At 47.7% G+C, this 20,621-nt stretch overlaps 1 protein-coding gene across 6 annotated transcripts in view; it reads left to right on the forward strand.

Annotated features, from left to right (window-relative positions):
- Positions 1 to 20,621, forward strand: part of ERG (ETS transcription factor ERG) — a 241,056-nt gene that overhangs the window by 182,231 nt on the left and 38,204 nt on the right. For all 6 annotated transcript variants that reach the window (XM_004762164.3, XM_004762165.3, XM_013061285.2 and 3 more), the window contains 2 exons: positions 3,145 to 3,362; positions 19,490 to 19,641. In XM_004762164.3, the coding sequence (XP_004762221.1) occupies positions 3,145 to 3,362; positions 19,490 to 19,641 (370 nt within the window). The remainder of the gene's footprint in view (positions 1 to 3,144; positions 3,363 to 19,489; positions 19,642 to 20,621) is intronic.

Genomic DNA, 20,621 nt, shown 5'->3' on the forward strand with positions numbered 1-20,621 from the left:
TGAGTCTAATGGATGAAAAAACAGATGCTGCCCATCTATGGCGTTTGCTGCTTGTGTCCTGCTGACGAGCAGCAGTTAGTTCTAGTGATTATCCTGTTGAAGCAGGTCTTGGAAAATGACCCTCAGGCCTCTTTTTGCTCCCCGAATTGTTAAAATGTGCCACATGGGTGTGTGTGTGTGTGTGTGTGTGTGTGTGAGAGAGAGAGAGAGAGAGAGAGAGACTGATTTTGAATGTTCCCTTCTCCTGACCTGTACCTTAATTCTAGGTGTTCAGCATTCTTGATTGGTTATAATCACTCTGGAACGTGCTTTTTTTTTTTTTTTTTTTTTTTTTTTTAATAATTGCTTCATCTTTCCAGAATGTGGGTTTTATTTCACTCTTCTTGTTTATCCTGAAAATCCCTCACTTTGTGATCTCTTTCTCCTCTAGTGAACAAAAGCAACCTTGGACATTCTGGATCACATCAACTTTCTCATTTTTTTATGCAATGTGAACTTTGAGGAGAATTTTAAGCTGTGAAGAAAAGATGTGTATCTCCCTTATCTTTAGCTTTGCACGTTCCCCACCCCCAAATCGATCTCAATTAACTTTGATTTCTTTCTGTAGAAAACCATGTGCTGAAATAATGTTTTGCCAGATGTGAGAATGGGTTCCTCCCCCCGTCCAAACTCACACTGGAGCCTTGTCTGAGTTCTACAACTTCGGTCCACTTTTTCAGCCTCATGCTCCATTAATCTGGTCATTGGAAAGGTTTGCAAGAGGACCCAGCTTTACCTAGGAAGTCTGCTAATATTCTGACATTGAGACTCTTCCTGTTGGGAAAATCTTTTTCTTTTTCACTTGTAATTTAAAACTGACGCTAACCGTTACACCTCACCTATTTCTGACAAGTTCTGAGATAAATCGCACATTTATTCATATTTCTCTTCACGGGCAAGCCGGTGCTAGCATGACGTAGTGTGTTATTCCCCTTGGAGCCGGGCTGGGAGTCTGCGGGACCAGGCGGGAGCGTGCGTGGGGGGTGGCTGTCAGCCTTGTCTGCTGTTCTGAGCGTGCGAAACCTTTCTGTGCCTCGCCGCTATGGGAAGGGAGATTGCGTTCGGCAAGCGTTCTGTAAGAAGTTTTGGTTTATGTCTTTATTAAAGACACTCACCTACAGTAAGTCCCTGCAATGATACTGATTTCCCTTCTACACCCATGTCTGGAAGTTGAGATGCCTCAGATTCCTTCCCTCCCCTTGTGACCAGGCGGAGAGCCACGTCTTCCCGTTGCCCTGAAGCCTCCGGTGCCCATTGCTACACACTGAGCCTCGGGCTGCTGCCTCATATGGCTGTTGTCTGTGGTTGCTGTGTTGGTTTTGCCCTGTATTCAAAGTTACCTTTTTAAAAAAAAATTCTTTTTTTCGGTCCTTGTGTCTGGTTCTGGCTGGCTGGCTGGCACAACCTGTCCTTCTGCATGTTTTGTGTTACTGTTTCAACAGCCAGTGTCTCAAGTGTTCCACACTGTGATTCGAGGGATTTTTAAGAAGTTGGGGGTGGTGGGGTGTTCCGTACCCACAGGCACCTGGCCCCCACTCTGGGGGCCAGAGCCGGGTTTGTGCCTTGTGGTTCTTCCTACTCGCGGATTCCTAGAGCCGTGCATCTGACAATGAAGTTCACGCACTTGTGAAGTTAGTCCTTGGCTGGGTGGGGGACCGAGTAGCAGAGGACACACTGGGTTCAGACAGGTGGTCTGTGAAGTGGCATGCGTTTCCTAAGGATCCTGCTACTTCTGGGTAAGGAGGGAGGTCTGTATCTTAGAAAAGCCACTTTGTAAATCTCTGTGACTAAAGGGGAGCATCCTTATTTCTTAAAATATCAACTTGAAGAAGGAGGGAGTGTTAATGTAATGATGCCCCGAACCAAGAAATGTAAGAAGGACATCTCATAGGCTGAGGGGTGGATGATAAAACACCAGTTCGACGGGTCCCTCGTTTCACAGCTCCCTTCAAGGTGAGTTCTGGACCTTTCTGGATCTCACATTTCCTCATTTGGGATGAAGGTCTCCATAGTCCTCTCGGCATCAAAATTTCCATTTTAGTTTTTTAAAGTATGACCTGAGTAGCTCTTGTTTCTTGCCAGTTCGTAGCTGTACTAAGGATGCTAGAGGGCTAAAATAAAACTGAGCTTTCAGACGGATTTTTTTTTTTTTTTCCTGTGATAGAGACCAAAATTGGGTCATCTTATAGTCCTTCGGCTACACTGGACGATCATTCAAGTCACTGAGATTTCCGAATCTGATTTGCCTTTGCTGATTTGGCCATAGAATATGTACGTGTAGCCATGAGCTAGTCACTTGTGGGACTTCAAGCCCCAGAAGAATTCATGACCCAACAAGGAGGAATCCCTGATTTTTTTTCACCCCATCATGCGAAGGACCAAAGATATGAACAGAAAATAAAGGAGAAGAAGAGCTAGTCAGGGATCCAGATATTTTAAACATCCTGGTATTTGGAGGCATCTGGATCATTCACAGCTTTCTTTTCTTTTTTTTTTTTTCTTTTTTGCTGGTTCATTTACTATCCAGATGTTTGCCATCATGGAAGCACTGCTTGAAACTCTGTTTCAGCTAATAACTTCGAAGTGGAAAAATTCTTATCTTTGTACGTTTGTCCTCCGGGGCTCCACGTCCCCTTACTCTTTTCTAAGTGCGTCTTCTTTAAAATCGCCTGGGCATGTGGCAATTTTGCCAGATGCTTAGGTGTTACCCGTCCCATTTCTTTTTTTAATCTTCATGACCATTCTGTACACTGTCCGCTTGAATTATAGATTGCATTTGTCAAATAATGACACATGCAATTGGATGTCTTCTAAGACCTTTGAAATCCAACTTCCTTGAGTTGAGATTAAAGTGGGTATTATCTACGCTGCTGCAGTCAAACTGGGGATGCTCTGAGACCCGCAGGAAAGTTTTCTGGGCTGGCCGGTTCCAACAGTTAGAGAGAAGAAAACCAGCTACTTTTTTTCTTCTCAGACGTAGACCTGGATACCATGAAAGTTCCCTAAACTGTGGCCCCCAGTTAGAAATGACTCTAAAGTCAGCATCTCTTTGAACCATGACTGTCCTTCAGCGTGTCCTGAATGTGTGTTTCTTTGGGCATTCAGGAAGCATTATCGGTTGTGAGCGAGGACCAGTCTTTGTTTGAGTGTGCCTACGGGACGCCACACCTGGCTAAGACGGACATGACCGCATCCTCCTCCGGCGACTATGGACAGACATCCAAGATGAGCCCACGTGTCCCTCAGCAGGACTGGCTGTCTCAACCCCCAGCCAGGGTCACCATCAAGATGGAATGTAACCCTAACCAGGTGAACGGCTCAAGGTAAGGAGGCCCCTGGCTCCTGTTCTCCCGGACTTCAGTTTTCCCAATCCCTTGAGAATGCCAAATGGAAATTAGCTACGCTCCTCCAAAGACAGTCTCAGAAAGCGAGGCCATGGAACGCTAACATGGGGCGATGCTGAGAAAATGTGTTCTCCAGTGGTTTGCGTTGTGGGTAGAGGTTGTAAAACCGGTAGTATATTTACGGAGAACTCTCTTTGAAGATGCGGTGTTCAATTCTGTTTCCCAGGCACGAAGGCTCTGTGGGGGGGGGGGGGGGGGGCGTGACCACATATGGCAGAATTCATCTCTGAGGTTTTTATTGCCTGGAAAATAATGCTGTCTTGTATTTTTATGGGGGGAGAGTGTCCGCTAATGGCCAGGCAGTGCAGCCCAAGTCCAAACCATATGACTTGGCTAATGGCTCGACTTCATGTGGCTACCGTCCCCTCCCTCCTCGGTCCCCTTCATTTAACACACCACGCTGTTTCTTCTCGTCTTTTTTTATGCTTAAAACCCTGCTCTGATGGCGTGCCTAAGTATTAACTTTCCTGCGTTTGTCAAGCTACCGCCGCTGTCACCCGGAGTGTATCAAATGTGGAATAGTCCTTGACACTCGAAAGCATTTCATCAGCTGTAGGTTTGAAAAGTAAAGTTTATTTCAATTATGATATAATACTCCAGATATATATTATTTAGAAAGAATATAAAATCTCAGGACAAAAAAAAAAAAAAAGACATTTTTTTTTTTTTTAAGATGTATTTATTCATTTTAGAGAGACAGAGAAAGGAATCCTGAGCAGGGTGTGGGGAGGGGAAAAGGGAAAGAGAGAATCTCAAGTTAACTTCCCGCTGAGGGCAGAGCCCAAGGTGGAGCTCAATCCCAGGACCCTAGATCATGACCTGAGCCAAAATCAAGAGTCGGATGCATAATCGACTGAGCCACCCGGGCGCCTCAGGATAATGTTTTTTAGATGTTGCACAGTCTGATGTGGGAGTCATAAGAAGCACTCCCATTTGCTAATGCTGAATTAGGCACAAAGCCCTTTTATATCTAGTGAACTGTCAGTCTTGCAAGCAGCCCTGGGAAGAATGCTCCTCTCCATTCAATGGAAGAGGAAACTGAGGCTCAGGAATTTTCTGGCTAACTGGAGATCACAGCTTAAAGCCACTGGGTTCCAACCAGGGGTATTTGACTCCACCCCCCAGTGTATTTTCCACTCTGTTTCAACTCTAATAGGCTCCTTTTGCTACATACATATCTAACTCTAAATGTGCTTTCTGTAACTGTCATGTTTTATAAGCTCCGAAAACCATTGCGTCAACTTGCAGTTGACGAAGGTGACAAGTCACGGTCCCTTAGTGGGGATGTTGAGGTGAGGCTGACGTGCCAAACAGGGAGGCAGCAGATGTCAGGGCCTTCCCCGGCCCCAAGAAGTGAAACCTGTGCCCTCGGTGCATCTGGCCGCTCTGGAAAACGGCAGCGGTACCTCTGGTGTTGAATCTTGCTATGAGGCCCGTCCTTTTAAATGGGATTCAAGCCGAGGCAGGCCAGCAAGGCAGTACTTCCCAGAGTCCTGAGAAGGTGGAAGGACCTCGGTATAAAAGCTGTCCAAGGGTCCAGAGTAGCCGAGTCCTGGCCAGTTGATGGTTTCGTGTCCATATTTCACAGGTAAATCTGTGCATCCCATAGAATGTTTCCACGGCTTGTTAACTGGTCATCGTGCTATGAGCTAGTTACAGGGAATACATCAGTGTGTGTGTGTGTGTGTGTGTGTGTGTGTGTGTGTGTTAGGGGGACCTTGCGTGTGGGAGAGAGCAGGAGAGAACACTTTGGACAAAGGGCGCTGAGGTGATTTCCACTGGGTCATGAGCAGAGTGAGCTGGACCCCGGCCCTTGTTTCCAGAGGCCGGCCTCCCGCCAGCTCTAGGAACTGCTAACCTGCACTTACCAGCCTCAGAGGCAGACAGAGCAAGGAGATGAGGAAACAAAACCTTCTCCTGTTTCCATGTGGCTCTTCCTGAATCTAACAGGACATGTAAATAGGAGAAGACTCCTGTCTTGCAGGAGACGTGGACACCATTTCCTTTGAGGTGGGCTTGTGCTTCCCCTCGGGATGGGAACATTGAGCCTGGCCCACGGGCTGGGTCCCCAAGAAGGATGGGGCTCCCAGGAAGCTTCTCCCACATTCGCCAGCCTGGCTGATGGGGACAGGCCCATTGGTGGTTCCTCTCAGGTGCAGAGGTGGGTCTCTCTCCTGGGAAATGTGATCAGTTTTGGAGGAACCGATGAGTTTTCTTGTGAGGCGACAATGGAAACTTTGCTGCCTTTCTCTCTTAGGCCCTCCCCAAATCCTAGGATTGTTCCAAATGTTCCCATCACAGGAGTTTTAAAGAGAGTCCCAGATTTTGAAGAAAACCATGATTGTTCTGGTGGTGGACACTGAGGGAAGTCAGCCTTGTAATCCTGGTCTTCCTCCCCTATCCGAAGTGGTATGTTTGGCAGGTGCCGTCCATGAAGAGAGCATGGCTGATTCCATCTACCTTTGATCAAGAGCCATATGTTTCCTTGAAGGAAAATGGCAGATCTGGTGTTAAATGGCCAGGGAGGGGCTCCAGGAACCCCGAGGCTTTGTAGAGTTTAGCTCTGATCCAGAGATCAGCTGGTCACCAGTGTCATCGTTACCCGTCCCCACGATACAGGAGGTGACATCCATGGATCCTCTCAATAGTAGAGACAAATATACTGCCCAGCCTTGCCAGAGCTCCATGTGTCTGCTGGAGTTGTGTGGGCCTGACCTGGTGCATTGAGTTCCAGGGAAACAATGGATAGTCTAGACGCTTGTTTTAAGGAATTGGCTCTTTCAGTTTTATGGACTGTCACATCTGAGATCTGCAAGACAGGCTGGTAGGCTGAAAACTGAGGCAGAAATTGAGGCTACAGTCTTTCTCTTCCTTAGGCAGAACTCAGTGTTTGCTCTTTAGACCTTCAACGGATTGGATGAGGCCCACCCACCTTAATAAGGATGATTGCATTTATTTAATGTCAGTGGGTGATAGACATTAACAGCCTCTGTGCAATATCCTCACAGCAATGCCTTGGTTAGTGTTGGATTAGTCACTGGGTGTGATGCCCTGGCCAGGTGGACACAGGAAACTTGGCCATACCTGGTGCTCCCAGACATTGTGCAGGTCAGTGGTTGGTAGAGCCATTCCTTTCGGACCTCCAAACCAAGTTTCCCCTGGGTTGATCATTTCCTTGTCACTAAGGGACTCAGCCTGGCTGGATGTGAAGTTGTAGAGGGGGTGGTACATCTGATCTGTGGTTCACTGGGATCTAGGAGAATACCAAGAGGTGGGTGGCCAGGCTGAGTCTGCTCTTCAGGGCATGGAAGGCTGCCTGAAGGGTATGGGGGAAGGGAATACTCAAAATCCATCAGTGTAGCTAAGGCTTGTTCCCTCTAGAGGCCCGACTAGCAGATAGAAGATGGCTGTGGCTCAGACCTGCAGGGTTTGCTGACTCACTGCGTGATACTTACACACATCAGTTCCAGCTCCAGACAAGAGGCCCTGGACTTGCATTCACTCTGCTTTCATTCTGGAGACCTTGACTGGGCACCTGACTGAACCAGCCCTACCTGAATTGTCAGGGGCAGAGGCAGAGTCATGGAGACAGAGGTCCTATCCTGCAGGCTTCATGGCAGAGACACTGTGGTGGAAGGCATGAGCCCCAGGGACAAGGGTGTAACACTCCATCTCCCAGCATTTTGCAGAGACAGCTGCCACCTTCCCACCAGCTCTCCTGACCTGGAAGCCTCGGGCCAGGTGTACCAGGGAGTTAGAGACAGAAGCAAGAAGAGAGGGCTACCTCCTGGCCCCCAGCTCAGCATTCTCTTCTAACTGTCCTTGCTGAGAGCTTCCATGTGGTGGACTTTTATGCGGCACATACACCTCTTAGAGTCAAGTTCAAGGAGAATTCACCCAAGTAAAAAACTGGGCTTTGGCTGCAATACGTAAGCTGTTCCCTTTGCAGCCCCTCGTTGCTCTTCCTCACTGCAAAGATCCCCCAGGACAGGAGCACTCTGTAGCTTGGGTCTTGTCAAGACCCAAGTCTTGAACCTGACCCAGCTCCTTCTGCATAGAGTACCACCCTTGGGAATGGTCCTGTCTGTCCCTATCCATCGATTACCCATAGGAGGAAAAGACCAAGTGCTTTGGGAGGAGGGAGGAACTTCATTCCTCCCCGAACGATGGAATTCTGCAAAACCTCAGCCCTTATGTGCTCACAAGCTCCTGAAATGAAATACAAGTGGTGAAATGCGATCTGTTGCCGTTATAATAGCGCTCTATAAAAAATAATAAAAGGAAAACAAGAGAGAAAGGAACCACTGCTTTGTGAGCCAACAGGGAAGTAATTGCGGGTTTGGCTTGGCTGCTGCTGTACCAGAGCACAGGGTTCTTACAGACACTAATCTCATTGGATGCTGTGTAGACACAGGACATCATTTCCCAGCCTCAGTAGTCCAAGAACACCCCACCTTCCCCCTTCCTTCACTCCAGCCTTACGTGCTAGAAGCCCCCACGTGTTCACACAGCAGAGAAGTGTCCGTGCACAGTCAGAGGGCCCTGCGGGTGGGTGGAGGGGGCTCGCTGCTCACCTGGCCTCTGAGTGAGTCCCCTGCTGATGGCCTTCATTTGCTGTGACGTTGCTAAGCTGAAGCCACTGTAGACAGGAAAGACAGGCTAAGAAATCTCTCTCTCTCTCACACACACACACACACACACACACACACGCACACACGCACACACACATACGCACACGTGTCCACAACAAAATTGCCTTTCATGAGCAGGTAAGTAGCACTGTATGCAGAACAGCTGTTTTAGGGGATCTGAGTGTCTCTGACTCAGAGTCAGCTGGATCTCAGGCATGATGCATGGGGTATCTCCTGCATCCTTCCACAGGCAATGAAAATCCCATGCAGGCCCACCTGGAATTTCATCACAGCTGGAACATAGAGAATCTGCGTGCCATGCTGTGGATCTTGCCCCAGTCCCGTTCCCAGACCACCTGGGGTCATTAACTTCTCACCTGAGGCAGTTAGGGGCGGGTTCCCCGGCTTGGGGACTCTCCAAGTCAAGCCCCAGGATCCACAGCTTAAGCACCAGCTGGGAGCTGTTAGACGGGCGGATCCTTGGGGCTAACCCGCACCTGCTGAATCAGACAAGACTCTGGGAGGGAGCCCAGCACTCTGTGTTTTAATGAGCCCTCTGGGGATTCCCATGCTCACGGGACTGAGAACCACTGCTCTGTTACAGGATCCAGAGAGATGAAAACTGAGTGGCCCGGAGAGTGAAGGGTCTGGGAGAAAACAGTGTGTGGAGGACGGTCTGCTCCCTGGCCGAGGAGCGCCTCCCCCACCTCACACCGTAGCGGGGTTTTGCCTGGCTGACCCTGTGCAGGGGAAGACTGGGTCTCGCCCCTCTGTGTGGTTTGGGAAGAAGTTTCGCTGGATGGGTAATTCCAGCCTAGCACCAGGTAGCCAGGGCTTTTAACATAGTATTTAATAAGCGTGCCACCTGGGGTTTAGTAACGATGACAGGAAAGGAAGTCACCTGATTGGTCCATCTTGGCCTCAGACCTATTGGTTACGCATGTAGCCATTCATCCATCCAACAAGTATTTATTGAGTGCCTACTGTGTACAGTCCCTGTTGTATGTACTTGACATAGAGTCATAAAACTCACAAAAAGTTTGCCCTGCTCTATTCACTTTCTGGTGGGGAAGATGGCCGCCGATTCAGATAATTAATTAAAACATGGAGCCGATTAGATCATGGTAAATGTGAAGGAGAAAAATAAAGCAAGAAAGGGGGTCGCTGCTGTCGGTAGGATGGCCTGAGAGCATTACCTCTAAGAAAACGACATTTGAGGAAAGTGCCAAAGGTAGTAAGGGAGAATGCCCCCTGGTTAAAAAGCAGACTATTCCAGGAAAAAAGTAGTATTAAATGCAAAGGCCCTGAGGTCAGCCTGAAGCATTAGGGGACAACTGTGACTGACATTTAGTGACCAAAGGCACAAACAGGCACTGAGGTCAAGTGACGGTGGGCTTCACTCTGAGTGAGTCGGGGGGCTGCAGGCGAGGCTGGGGTTTGATGTTATTTGGATTTAGCAGGGTCTCCCTGAATCCTGTGTTGAAGCTTAAAGCTGTGAGGAGGCCTCTGCAGGAATTAGGGTAAGGGATGCTGGGGCCTGGGTGAGTGTGGTAGGGTCGGCACGTGGGGGAGAGGTGATGGCATTCTGGATGTATTTTGAAGGTAGAACTGATGTGCTTTGCTGATGGCTCGGACTACGCAGTGAGAAAGAGGGAAGTGGGGATGAACCCAGGGTTTGGGGACATACCCCAAATGAGGTGTGGACAACCACACTGTGAATCCTCCTGAGTTAGAGCCTGGGCCCCTCTAAGTAGCAGTCTACATGTTGGGGCCACGCACCGAGCGCGCGTAAACACCAGGCCAAAAGGGAGGGGCTCTTGCCTCCTTGCCCGAGTCCAGTGGATCTTAATTCATGAAACTGGTAGTTGCCGACCACAGTGATTGCGCCTCAGGAGACATTTGGCAGTGTCTGCAGACATTACTGATTGCCACGACCGGAGGGTGTTCCTGGGAACTCACGGCTGCAGGCCAGAGACGCTGCTCAGCATCCTACAGTATACCAGAGAGGATCCCCCTTCTTCCACCTCTAAAAGAATGGTCTGGCCCCGCATGTCAGTAGTATCAAAACTGAGAAAACCTGCCTTACATTAACATTTAACTAGTGTTTGCATCATGCATTGTGTTAGCTGCTATGAAGACACTTAACGAGAAGCTCATGGGGGCGCCTGGGTGGCTCAGTGGGTTAAAGCCTCTGCCTTCGGCTCAGGTTATGGTCTCAGGGTCCTGGGATCGAGCGCCACATTGGGCTCCCTGCTTAGCGGGGAGCCTGCTTCCCCTCCCCCTCGGCCTGCCCCTCTGCCTACTTGTGATCTCTGTCTGTCCAACAAATAAATAAAATCTTTAAACAAAAAAAGAGAGAGAGAAGCTCATGGTCCATCAAAGGTCAGGAAGCTCCTGTGGGATCGAGTGACAAGTCCAGAACCAAGGGATGTTCAAGGCCCAGCCGTGGCAGGCATCAGGGTGTGGCCCAGTCCTCCTGGGCAGGAAGGAAAGTGTCCAAGACAGCAGCATTCATCAATATCTCCACATCGCACCGTGATTTATTCATAGATTTTAATACACAGTACATCTTCCAATTTCTTCACTAAATCTATGAAATGGCATTATGATTCTACCCTTTTTTCCCCAATGAAAACCATTGAGTTTCCAAACGTTTTCATAACTTGCTCATGTCCACCTGCCACAGACCTGGGACACCAGGCCCGGCTCCTCTCCCCTGCCTCAGGCCGCTTCCTTCAGCCACAGAGCACAGCTTCCTCCATGGGACAGACGAGCTCACCCTGCTTTCGCTTGTCTCAGAGGCATGACATCTGAACCCTGACCATTTGACACATTTAGAGACCATTTACTTGCCTCTCATTTGAATCTATTACAGCCGGTCAGTGTACCTGCCCTCGCCTTCAGGTTACCTTGGTCAGATGTCTCCAAATAAAACTGCTTGTTAAAAACTGTCAGCACGATGAAGAGACTTGCCTTCCAAGCCCATCAGTGGCTCTCAGGAAATACGCACTGGGGTGACATTAAGAATAAAAACGTTCTCAAGGTTAGGATGGGGATGGTTCCGGGCCCTGGGTGTCGTCTGTGTTGAGCTGTGCCCAGCAGCTCCCTACAGAATGGACTATCGGCTGAAGATCCTTTGATGCTACCTTCCCTCATTTCCTGTGCAACACCCAATATTTGATACTTGAACATGGTTTTCTTGGACTCTTCTCTCTCCATGCCTTTCTACTTTGACTCTGGAGATTTGACTTAATGTGTATTTTCCTACAATTTCTATAAGGCTTTCATGTATCATGTCAGGACAGTGAAATCCACAGCGACAATCGCATTTGCTCCTTTCTGCCTCAGCGTTCTATGAATCAGACTGGCATACAAGTTGCTTCCTAATTAAGCTTGGCCATCTTCCAAGGTGTGGGTGGCACAGTGCTGGAGACGTGCAAACTAGTGAATTTTCCGAACGGTGATAGTGAGGTCAGTTAGTAATAGCTTGTCCTACTCATAACAGACCTTGAGTCTTTACCGATGTCAGTTCATTGGGCTGCAAAAATGAGACAGACTGAGAGCCTCACTCAGGGAAGAGTCAGGAGGGAGACAAAGACTTTGCCCCTGCTTCTCTATCTGGGGCAGACCTCTCCTCAACTCCTCTCCTCTGCAGCCACTCATCGCTGTCTTTGCCATCTCTTGGGATGTCAAGTGGATGGGCGCCATTTTGTAAAGCAAGAGAGCCTGAGAGTCTGGCTCCCCATTATGACACATGAGAATCCCATGGGCTCACTGTGGGTATTGGCAGAGGGACATGGGGCCTTCTCTGGCATTTTCTGTCTTTTTTTTTTTTAAGATTTTATTTATTTATTTGACAGAGAGAAATCACAAGTAGATGGAGAGGCAGGCAGAGAGAGAGGAAGGGAAGCAGGCTCCCTGCTGAGCAGAGAGCCCAACGCCGGACTCGATCCCAGGACCCTGAGACCATGACCTGAGCCGAAGGCAGCGGCTCAACCCACTGAGCCACCCAGGCGCCCCGGCATTTTCTGTCTTGAACATGAAATCATTTTGGTCAACCAGAATTTACATAGCCTGTTATGAAAATAAAAAACTGAAGCACCTTGGTGGCTATTGGGGTTAAATCTTTCCTCTCTGAGAAATGAAAGTGTTTTAAGTGAAAAAAAAAAAAAAAAAAAAAAGACAACTCCCAAGGTAGAAAATATGCCACATATCATCCTGAGCATGCAACTAGAGATATTACTCTATAGAATATTTTATTTCCAAATGATGAATCCCAAAAGGATGCGATTCTCCCCATATTTGAAGATCTCACCGATACCCATTTTCAGCTGTAAAAAGAAATTAAAAACTTCAATAATGAAACTCAGGGAAACTTCAGACCCCTTTCAGGGACAAAGAACTAACTGTTGGTGTGTTGGTGGTGACTTTTAATTAACCGAGTCTTCAGCTGCTCTGGAGAAGGGGAAGGGGACTGGACTGGAGGGAAGAGCCTGGGATTCCAGGTGTAAGAGAGCGTATTTAGTAAGGGTAAAAATAACACACAGCTGCGAAGACAAACATCTACAGTTTCAGTCTGAGCAGGGAGCCCTCCATGAATCACTGCTGAGCCCCACCCGCTGCTCAGGCCATGGGGTCTGAAGCAGCTTTTCCACTGCTTCTGATTCAGAAATAAAACAGACCCACAAATTACCCCGGCACTCTCCAGACAATCCCCTCCTTGTCTGGGGTCCTGAAAATACCTTTTGTGGTGACTTACCTCAATTCACGCTATGAAACTCGATTAGGAGTTTGTTCGGTCGATTAGGTCTAAGTATGTGCTTTTAGGGTTCTTAGGAAGAAAACCACCTGAGAAGGTGGTTTTTGGTTTGAGACAGGCAGGGAATGCGTGCCTGGGGCCAGCCTCCCACGGAGGGCCCTCTCTCGGAACTCCTCTTTGGGTCAGTTTTAGGGCAGAGCCGCCAGAGAAAACCTTCATATTTCTCTTAAGGAGCTTCATCACCCAATAAACTAAAAAGAACATTCGGGAAGATGGTGACATTCTAGTAAAAGGTGATGAACTGAAGACTGCCTGAGAGTAACGTCAGCTTGCTTATCCACATAACAGCTGGGGGGATGGAGAATGTGGTCTTCAAGGGCAAACGTAGGTCGACTCAGGGAGAGGGGCTTCCTTCACTCAAATGCAGACACCAGGAGAACAGCGATGCCGGGGTATCCCTAGCACCTGGCGCAAGGCCTGCAGACTTGCACCATAAATACTGGTTAGAGGAGTGAATGAATCGAGAAGACCCATGGCTGGGGAGAATCTAGGGAGTGTGGGTTTATCCAAAGGAGCTATGGCCCAGCAAAGGGCTTAGGCTGCACATAGCCAGCAAGGATTTGTATTTGGGGAAGATCAATCTGGAAGTAAAGCCCGTGGTGGAGAGCAAGGCAGTGACAGTCGTCTCCTAAAGGCAAAAGGAATTCAGGGATAAGAAGGATGGTTCTTGAAGAAAATAGATAGATTCTATTTTATAGAATCGATAAAATAGGTAGATTGTGGGTTTGTCTCTATCCACTTCTAGAAGTATACTGATGTTCCAGATTTGATTTTGACTTGCCTTGGACTTTTACTAAGACCCCAGTTAACCGTGAGTGGAGGCTAAGTGTTGTGAAGTAAGGGAGAATCACAGATTTAATGGGGCTAGTGAGCTCAGGGTTGTCGCCTGGGGCTGTGTTTGGTGACATTCTTGGATAAATGAGGTCCATTCACACAGCACAGATGACAGTGCAGGGCTGAGGCTCCATCCTGGTCAAGCTAATGCCCACATCTGTGCCATTCACTGTGGGCTCTTTCCATGATGGAATCTCCCCTGCTGTAAGTAGTCTCTGATGGGAGAAAACCAATGTCAGATGCCACATTTATTTTGTTTTTCAAAAACAAAGACCCGACTTTAATTTCCCAGTACATTTTCACAGGTGCATTACCCTTTTAAAAAATAAGGCATTATGTATAGCAACAGCTAAATGAAGCTTTTGTCTCTGGCTGCATTCCACTTGACCTTAAAACCTTAGACCCACTCTTTTCCCGATGGGCCAGCTTCGGTGCTGGTTGTTCCTCAGTTCTTGGGGCCACATTCTGGATCAGATTCCTTCCTGCTGTGCCTCTTAGCATGGGGACCTCTCATTGGATTTCCTGCCACGCTCACTGGTGTAAGCCCATCGTCTCTGCAGAGACCTCAAGGAAGTCTTGTGGGGGGCAGCACTTGATATTCAGCTGGAAATTGAGATGATCAACATTTTTTTAAAAACTAGACTAATCAAAATTCATACGTACGTCCACATCAACACACCATCTTTGGCTTCTCCCTGGAGACCTTGTCTTTGTTTGCATGTGGCCGCTCCTGTACAGCTCACATCTGTGAATCTCCCCATAACTGCCTTCGGGGCCACTCCCAGGATATCCTTCTGAAAATACTCAACAGTAACGAAACAGAGTTTTCTGAGGGTCTGTTCAGTTATGTCTCCCATCCAGGAGACATGACTTACAGATCACATAGGGCCTTGCTATGTGAGGTCCTAGAGTGTGTGGCAAAGTACTTGGACTCAGGACCCCAACAGCCTAGGTTCAAATCAAGTATGGTCTATAAATATTTGTCTGCAGTGCCTTAGGCATTCTCGGAGGTCAATATGAGTTTAAAACACAGAAATAGAAGATTGTGGAAACTGGCATCTATAGCCTTCTCTCTCTCAAGATCTCTCTCTTTGTTATTTTCATTATTCTTGATATCCCTTCCCTGATCTCCTGGGGTGGCCAATTCTTTGCGGCGTGTCAAGAAATGGCAAGTTTGGAGGACTAGCTGAGCATGTGTAGTCTCTTGATTTCTGTAACCAAAGCAGCAGAGATCTGTGTGCTTGGAGCACTCTGTTTTGTCACCAGCCCCCCTGCTGCTGTGTGGAATGCTCTGGATCTGTGATCAGATCTTGGGAAGGCTATTGCTTGCGATATCACCCAGTTTTCTTCAGGAGAAGCCATGAGAGAAACCTCAGTTCTCTTCAGGAGAAGCCATGAGAGAAACCTCTGCTTCTGTGGAATAATGGAAACCACATCAATTAATCCCCTGGATTTAACCATATTAGACACCTCCTGTGAAGTGAGTATTTGTCTGAAGTATTTGTCCTTTGTGACTGGCTTATGTCACTCAGCATAATGTCTGTCCTTAAGCTTCGTGCACCCTCAGAAATTGCAGGATTTCCGTCTTTTAGAGAAGACTTGCATTCCACTGTGGTATACACCACATTTTCTTTGTCCATTCACCCACGGTGGACAGTTAAGTTGTTTCTGCACCTTGACCATTGTGAATAGTGCTGTAATGAACGTAGGAGTGCAAGTATCTCTTTGAGATTTGGATTCCCATTCTTTCAGATAAATACGTGTAAATGAGACCGCTGGGTCATATGGTTGTCTTTTCTAAAGACTTTCAAGGAGCCTCCAGTCTCTGTCCCATTGCAGCCATGCCATTGTGCAGCCACACCAACAGCGTGCAAGGGCTCCAGTTTCTCTACATCCTAGCCAACATTTATGATTTTTTGTTTTTTGTGCTAGCCATCCTGACAGATGTGGGGTGATCTCTCATTATAATTTTGCTTTGCATAATAATTTCTGTATGCCCCCAAAAGAAAGAGTCATTGAGAGAAATAACCTGAGTGATGCTTATTTGCAAAAAAGAAATTCACCCCCCCCCGAAATAAGATACATCTTGCATTCACCAAATTAATTGCCCATTTAGCAAGCATCTAATGAATTGTCTTAGAACTTTCTCAGAAACTGCTGGAAAACATATGCAAGTACTAAGAATACAATATTAAAAGGGATGTGCTTTGCTATGTGCATTTCAAAAACACTGCACTGAAGGCCCAAATCCTTATCACGGTGGAGTACAGACCACATGACCCTCTCTCCCAGGCAGGGCTTGCTGCCAATGGAATACCAACCAGACTGTTCCTGGGAAGCTTCTCCCTGCTGACTTGCAAACCTCAGAATGCCCAGCGTCTGTGCAGTTGCAGGGCTGTAAGCCAGGAGGTGGATTTCCACAGCCTGGGGCTTTCCTCATCACACCTGGGCCACGAACTGAACATCTTTTTATTGGGAGACTTTTAAATAGACACTTGTTTTCTGAATCATGTTAAGTTTTTTTGCGTGTGTGTGTGTGGTTTTTTTTTTTTTTTCTTAAATAAATTGGTGTCTAAATAGATGCCTCAGGGGAAAAAAAATTTTTTTTTCTACTCCAGGAATTGTCTCTACCCCTTGCTTAGGTTTTTTAGACATGTCCTGGTGTGTCCCACATCTGTTGTACCGGGTAATGAATGGAGGCTACAACACCATTAGAAATGGTGGGGACGCCTGGGGGGCTTAATCGGTGAAGCATGTGCATTCAGCTTGGGTCATCATCTCAGGGTCCTGGGATGGAGCCCCCCTTCGGGCTCCCTGTTCAGTGGGGAGTCTGCTTCTCCCTCTTTCTCTCTGATGCTCCCTCTGTTTGTGCAACTCTCTTGTCAAATAACATCTTCAAAAAAAAAAAAAAAAAAGCAATTGTGCATGTGGGACAATGCATGCCTTAAGCCAGAGTAACACATGGGCAGGGAAGTCTCGATACCTTTCTGAAATTAAGCCCTATTTTACCTTGGAAGGACAGCATCTTCCTTTTCGTTGGTGGAGGGGTTCTGTGCAGGAGCTAAAAGCGTGGACAGGTGAGGCTGTCCAGCTTCAAGTCTTAGTTCTGACCCCTCCTGGCTCTGGGGTCTGAACAAGCCCCTTCTCTTTTGTGTACTCAGGTCCCACCTGAGATTCTGCTCCTCACTGGGCTTTTAAAATTCCCAAGAGAATAAACAAGGGGACATAGCTGAGAAGCAAGAACAGCACACCCGGGGCCCCGGGGCCTTGATTACCTGCTTGAGACTAGCATGTCGGAGGCCTGTGGGGTGACACTCTCCCTTCTCTGGGACTGGAGTTCCCTTAGAGTTTTTACAAAAACTACTTGACATGATCAAGGACACAATTCCATTGTATCTTCCTCCGAAGCTAAAACAGAGTACGATGTTCTGAAGGAGCAGCTTCTGAAAATTGGATCTGGGGGCGCCCATGTGGCCTTTTTTTTTTTTTTTTTTAAACAATGAAAGCTGAATGGGAAGGCTAACCTGTCTTGCTGGAGAATAGAGGATTTATGGTGCCTGGTATACAGCAGGCACTCAATTAAAGTGGTCTGAACAGATGAGCAGAGGAGGGAACCTGCAGTGCTCACCTAGACCTTTTCGTTGTAGCTGGAGTCATGTTCTTCCGCTGAGCAGCATCTAAAGCGTTTTCCTGAAAGAACCGAATCTTTTAGACTCTGTCCTCTAGTCCCTAGTAACTCCTCTCCTTGAGGCAAATAGAGCGAAACATGCACCCTCCACTCAACGGATGGAATTTTCCAAAGGGACAGGAAATGAAGTCTCAAGTGAAGACATTCCAGTAGTGATATTAGGATGGCGCTTCTAGAGATAAGTGTTTGAAGCCAGGAAAAGTAGCATCAGCAGGAAATAATGCATGTGTAGGCCACAGTGGAAATATAGAGAATCCACACCATGGGAACTCAGACTGTTTTTGTTTTTAAATGTCCTTCATGTTAGCACAGCTGTGGGGATGCCATGAAGCAGGACCATGTATTTCCAGAAACCTTGATTTTTCAGATTTCTGAAGATGCTGAATGAACCCTTCCCAGGGCACTGTCCCTCCAGCTGACCTTTCTGTCCCCATCTTTGGCTCTCAAATGAACTCCATCCCCCCCACCCCTGGCCCCATCCCACCCGAGAGTGCTCTTCTGCCTCCAGTGGTTTTGGCCTTCTCAAATTTGAAGGTCAGGTCCATGCCAGGCTCATAATTTCATGATTCCTCCAGTTGGCTGCAGAGCTCCAGCTAGTGAGGTGTGGTAAAGTTGAAGAAAAGCTCATTGGAGTAGAGCCCACAACCTCAAGGCCTTAGACACTGGGAGGGAAATCCAATATCCAACGACAATTTGGAGATTCCCAAAAGCAAGAAAGTCCTCTGTTGGGTAGAACCTGAGAGGCAATTTCCAGAAATCCACCTTAGAAGATGTAACCCAATTGTCAAGGCCCCTTGGATACAGTGATCTTGAGTTGACGATCTGTGGGTTCACCTTCTAATCAACATCGATGTATTTTCCTGTTTTCTGGTTAAGTTGGATTTTCCATTTGGGGTTTCCCTATTAAATATTTCATCATATCTTATAACCTTCAAATCTCACTAGCTAGAATTATTTGTCAAAAAAAAAAAAAAGGCAGGTTTGTCTTTATTCAGATGACTGTGACTGCCTTAGTAAGAGCAGCTCTGTGAACAGTTCCTGGTTGCCATCCTGACCCCTTTCTGCATGCTCAGAGCTGGCTTCGCACATCTCAGCCTCAGGGCTGCTGAGTCCTGTCTCCCAGCTCCTCCCAGGGCACCAGTCCTGCTTCCTTTTCTGCTTTGCCTGCCCGCACCTCAGCTGGGGACACAGCAAGCCTTCAAAGCTCCCAAGATTGGCTGTAGGGATTTGAAATTGGACACAAGGATTTCGTTCTGAGGTTTGCAAGAGGGATGTCATTCTAGGATAAGCCTGGCAGAGCATCTTCCAAGCTGGGGTTACCTCCGAGCATCTGTGTACCCAGCCTGTTTCAAGTCACAGAGAGAGGCAATGGCAGTTCGCTCGTCCCTGCAAGTGTTTCCAAACAGCTGTCACCAGGGGAGTTTTGACATGACAGTTTCAGAAGGAGCTGGTTTAAGAAACAGAAGCCAGGTGTTAGCTCTACTTCCCCTGTGCCCGCCCCGTCTTTCCACCAAGCACAGGCACCATATTAACACAGCTCCAGCTGCCAGAACAAAACAACGCAGCCTGGGGGCGCTTACCCAACAGGAACTAATTAATTTATTTCTCACAGGTCTGGTGGCTGGAAGTCAAAACCAACGTGTTGGCAGGGTTGGGGCCTGAGGAGTGCTCTCTCCTTGGGCTGTGGACGGCCACCTTCATGGTATATCTATCCTCAGAGGCAGAGACAGAGAGGGAGAGTCCTCTGGTCTCTTTTGCTTCTTGTAAGGACACTAATCCCATCATGGGGGCCTCATCTTCATGACCTCAGGGGGACCCTCATTGCCTCCCAAAGGCCTCCCTTCCAAATACCATTACATTGGGTGTCAGGGCTTGAAAAAAAGAGTTCTTGGTGGGGGGGACACGGTCATTCAGCCCGGAGCAGACACCATATGTGCCCTCTGACACCTCTGTCTTCCTTCATCAGCCTCCCCACCTGGTCCTTCCTTGCTTCTCTCTGCGTATCACAAGAAGGCTGGGAGGCAGGCTTCTTGGTGGCAGCAATAATGGAAGGATTTATCGTCTTCCCCTTCAGGAACTCCCCGGATGAATGCAGCATGGCAAAAGGCGGGAAGATGGTGGGCAGCCCAGACACCGTGGGCATGAATTATGGCAGCTACGTGGAGGAGAAGCACATGCCGCCCCCAAACATGACTACGAACGAGCGCAGAGTCATCGTCCCAGCAGGTCAGAGGCTCATACTTCACTCTGCTCAGTCTGCAAACTGCCCCTTTCCAGAGCCCCATTCTGCTTTCTCTTGCTGCCTCTGGCTTCCATCACCCTCACTGGTCTAAAGGAATTATTGTACATGGAAGCCAGCAGGAGTCTGGCCACCTTGGGTGAGCTGTCCACTGATGTGTGTGCGTGTGTGTGTGTGTGTGTGTGAGAGAGAGAGAGAGAGAGAGGGAGAGAGAGAGAGAGAGAGAGAGAAAGAGAGAGAGAGAGAATGGAAATCCATGAAAAGTGGCCTCTCAAGGGAAGAATTGCCCTTTCTCTGAGATTATTTGGTGTTAGGTATTTTTTTTTTTTTAATGAAGTGTTTTTCTTACTAGATGGTAAGCTTTTGAAAAGAAAATCTTATCTGGCAAAATAAAAAGCTGGGAGCAGTGTATTGCTTGTTTGCAAAGTCCAAATTCCAGCTATCCCTGGCCTACAATGCAGATTCCGAGAACCGGAGTAATTCTTTGCCACAGAGGTAATTCTAAACTCCAACCAAAGCAATAGCTCTGAATTTGAGGAGAATGACGGGAACTTACTTGTTGAGCAAAAACTGAAGAGAAATCGGAGAAATGGCTTACATATAGCTCCTCAGAGGAAATATGCCACATAAACCCCAAAATACCAGGACTACAGTGACAACTTCATGAGTCCTTAGTTGATGTCAGGATTTTGGTAAGCAGTTTGGAGACACCATCTCAGGAAATCCTGGGAAATAAGAATCCCTATCTTGATTTCCCTGATAAAGAAAATGGAGTTCCCAGAGGTCAACTAACTTTTCCCAGGGCCTACCATTAATAAGAGATACCGTTAGAGTTCAGAAAGACCTTCCTGGTGACTTTGTTCTCTTCCCGGAGGTGCTGGATTCAGTCTTGATTCCTGATACAGCCCCTGTGGGCTCCCCTCTGTCACTCCTTGTGGCCAGCCATCTGGTCATCTTCTGGCTCTGC

The sequence above is a fragment of the Mustela putorius genome, unplaced genomic scaffold, assembly GCF_011764305.1.
Source record: "Mustela putorius furo isolate JIRA1106 unplaced genomic scaffold, ASM1176430v1.1 tig00000765_pilon_pilon_pilon, whole genome shotgun sequence".
Lineage (NCBI taxonomy): Eukaryota > Metazoa > Chordata > Mammalia > Carnivora > Mustelidae > Mustela > Mustela putorius.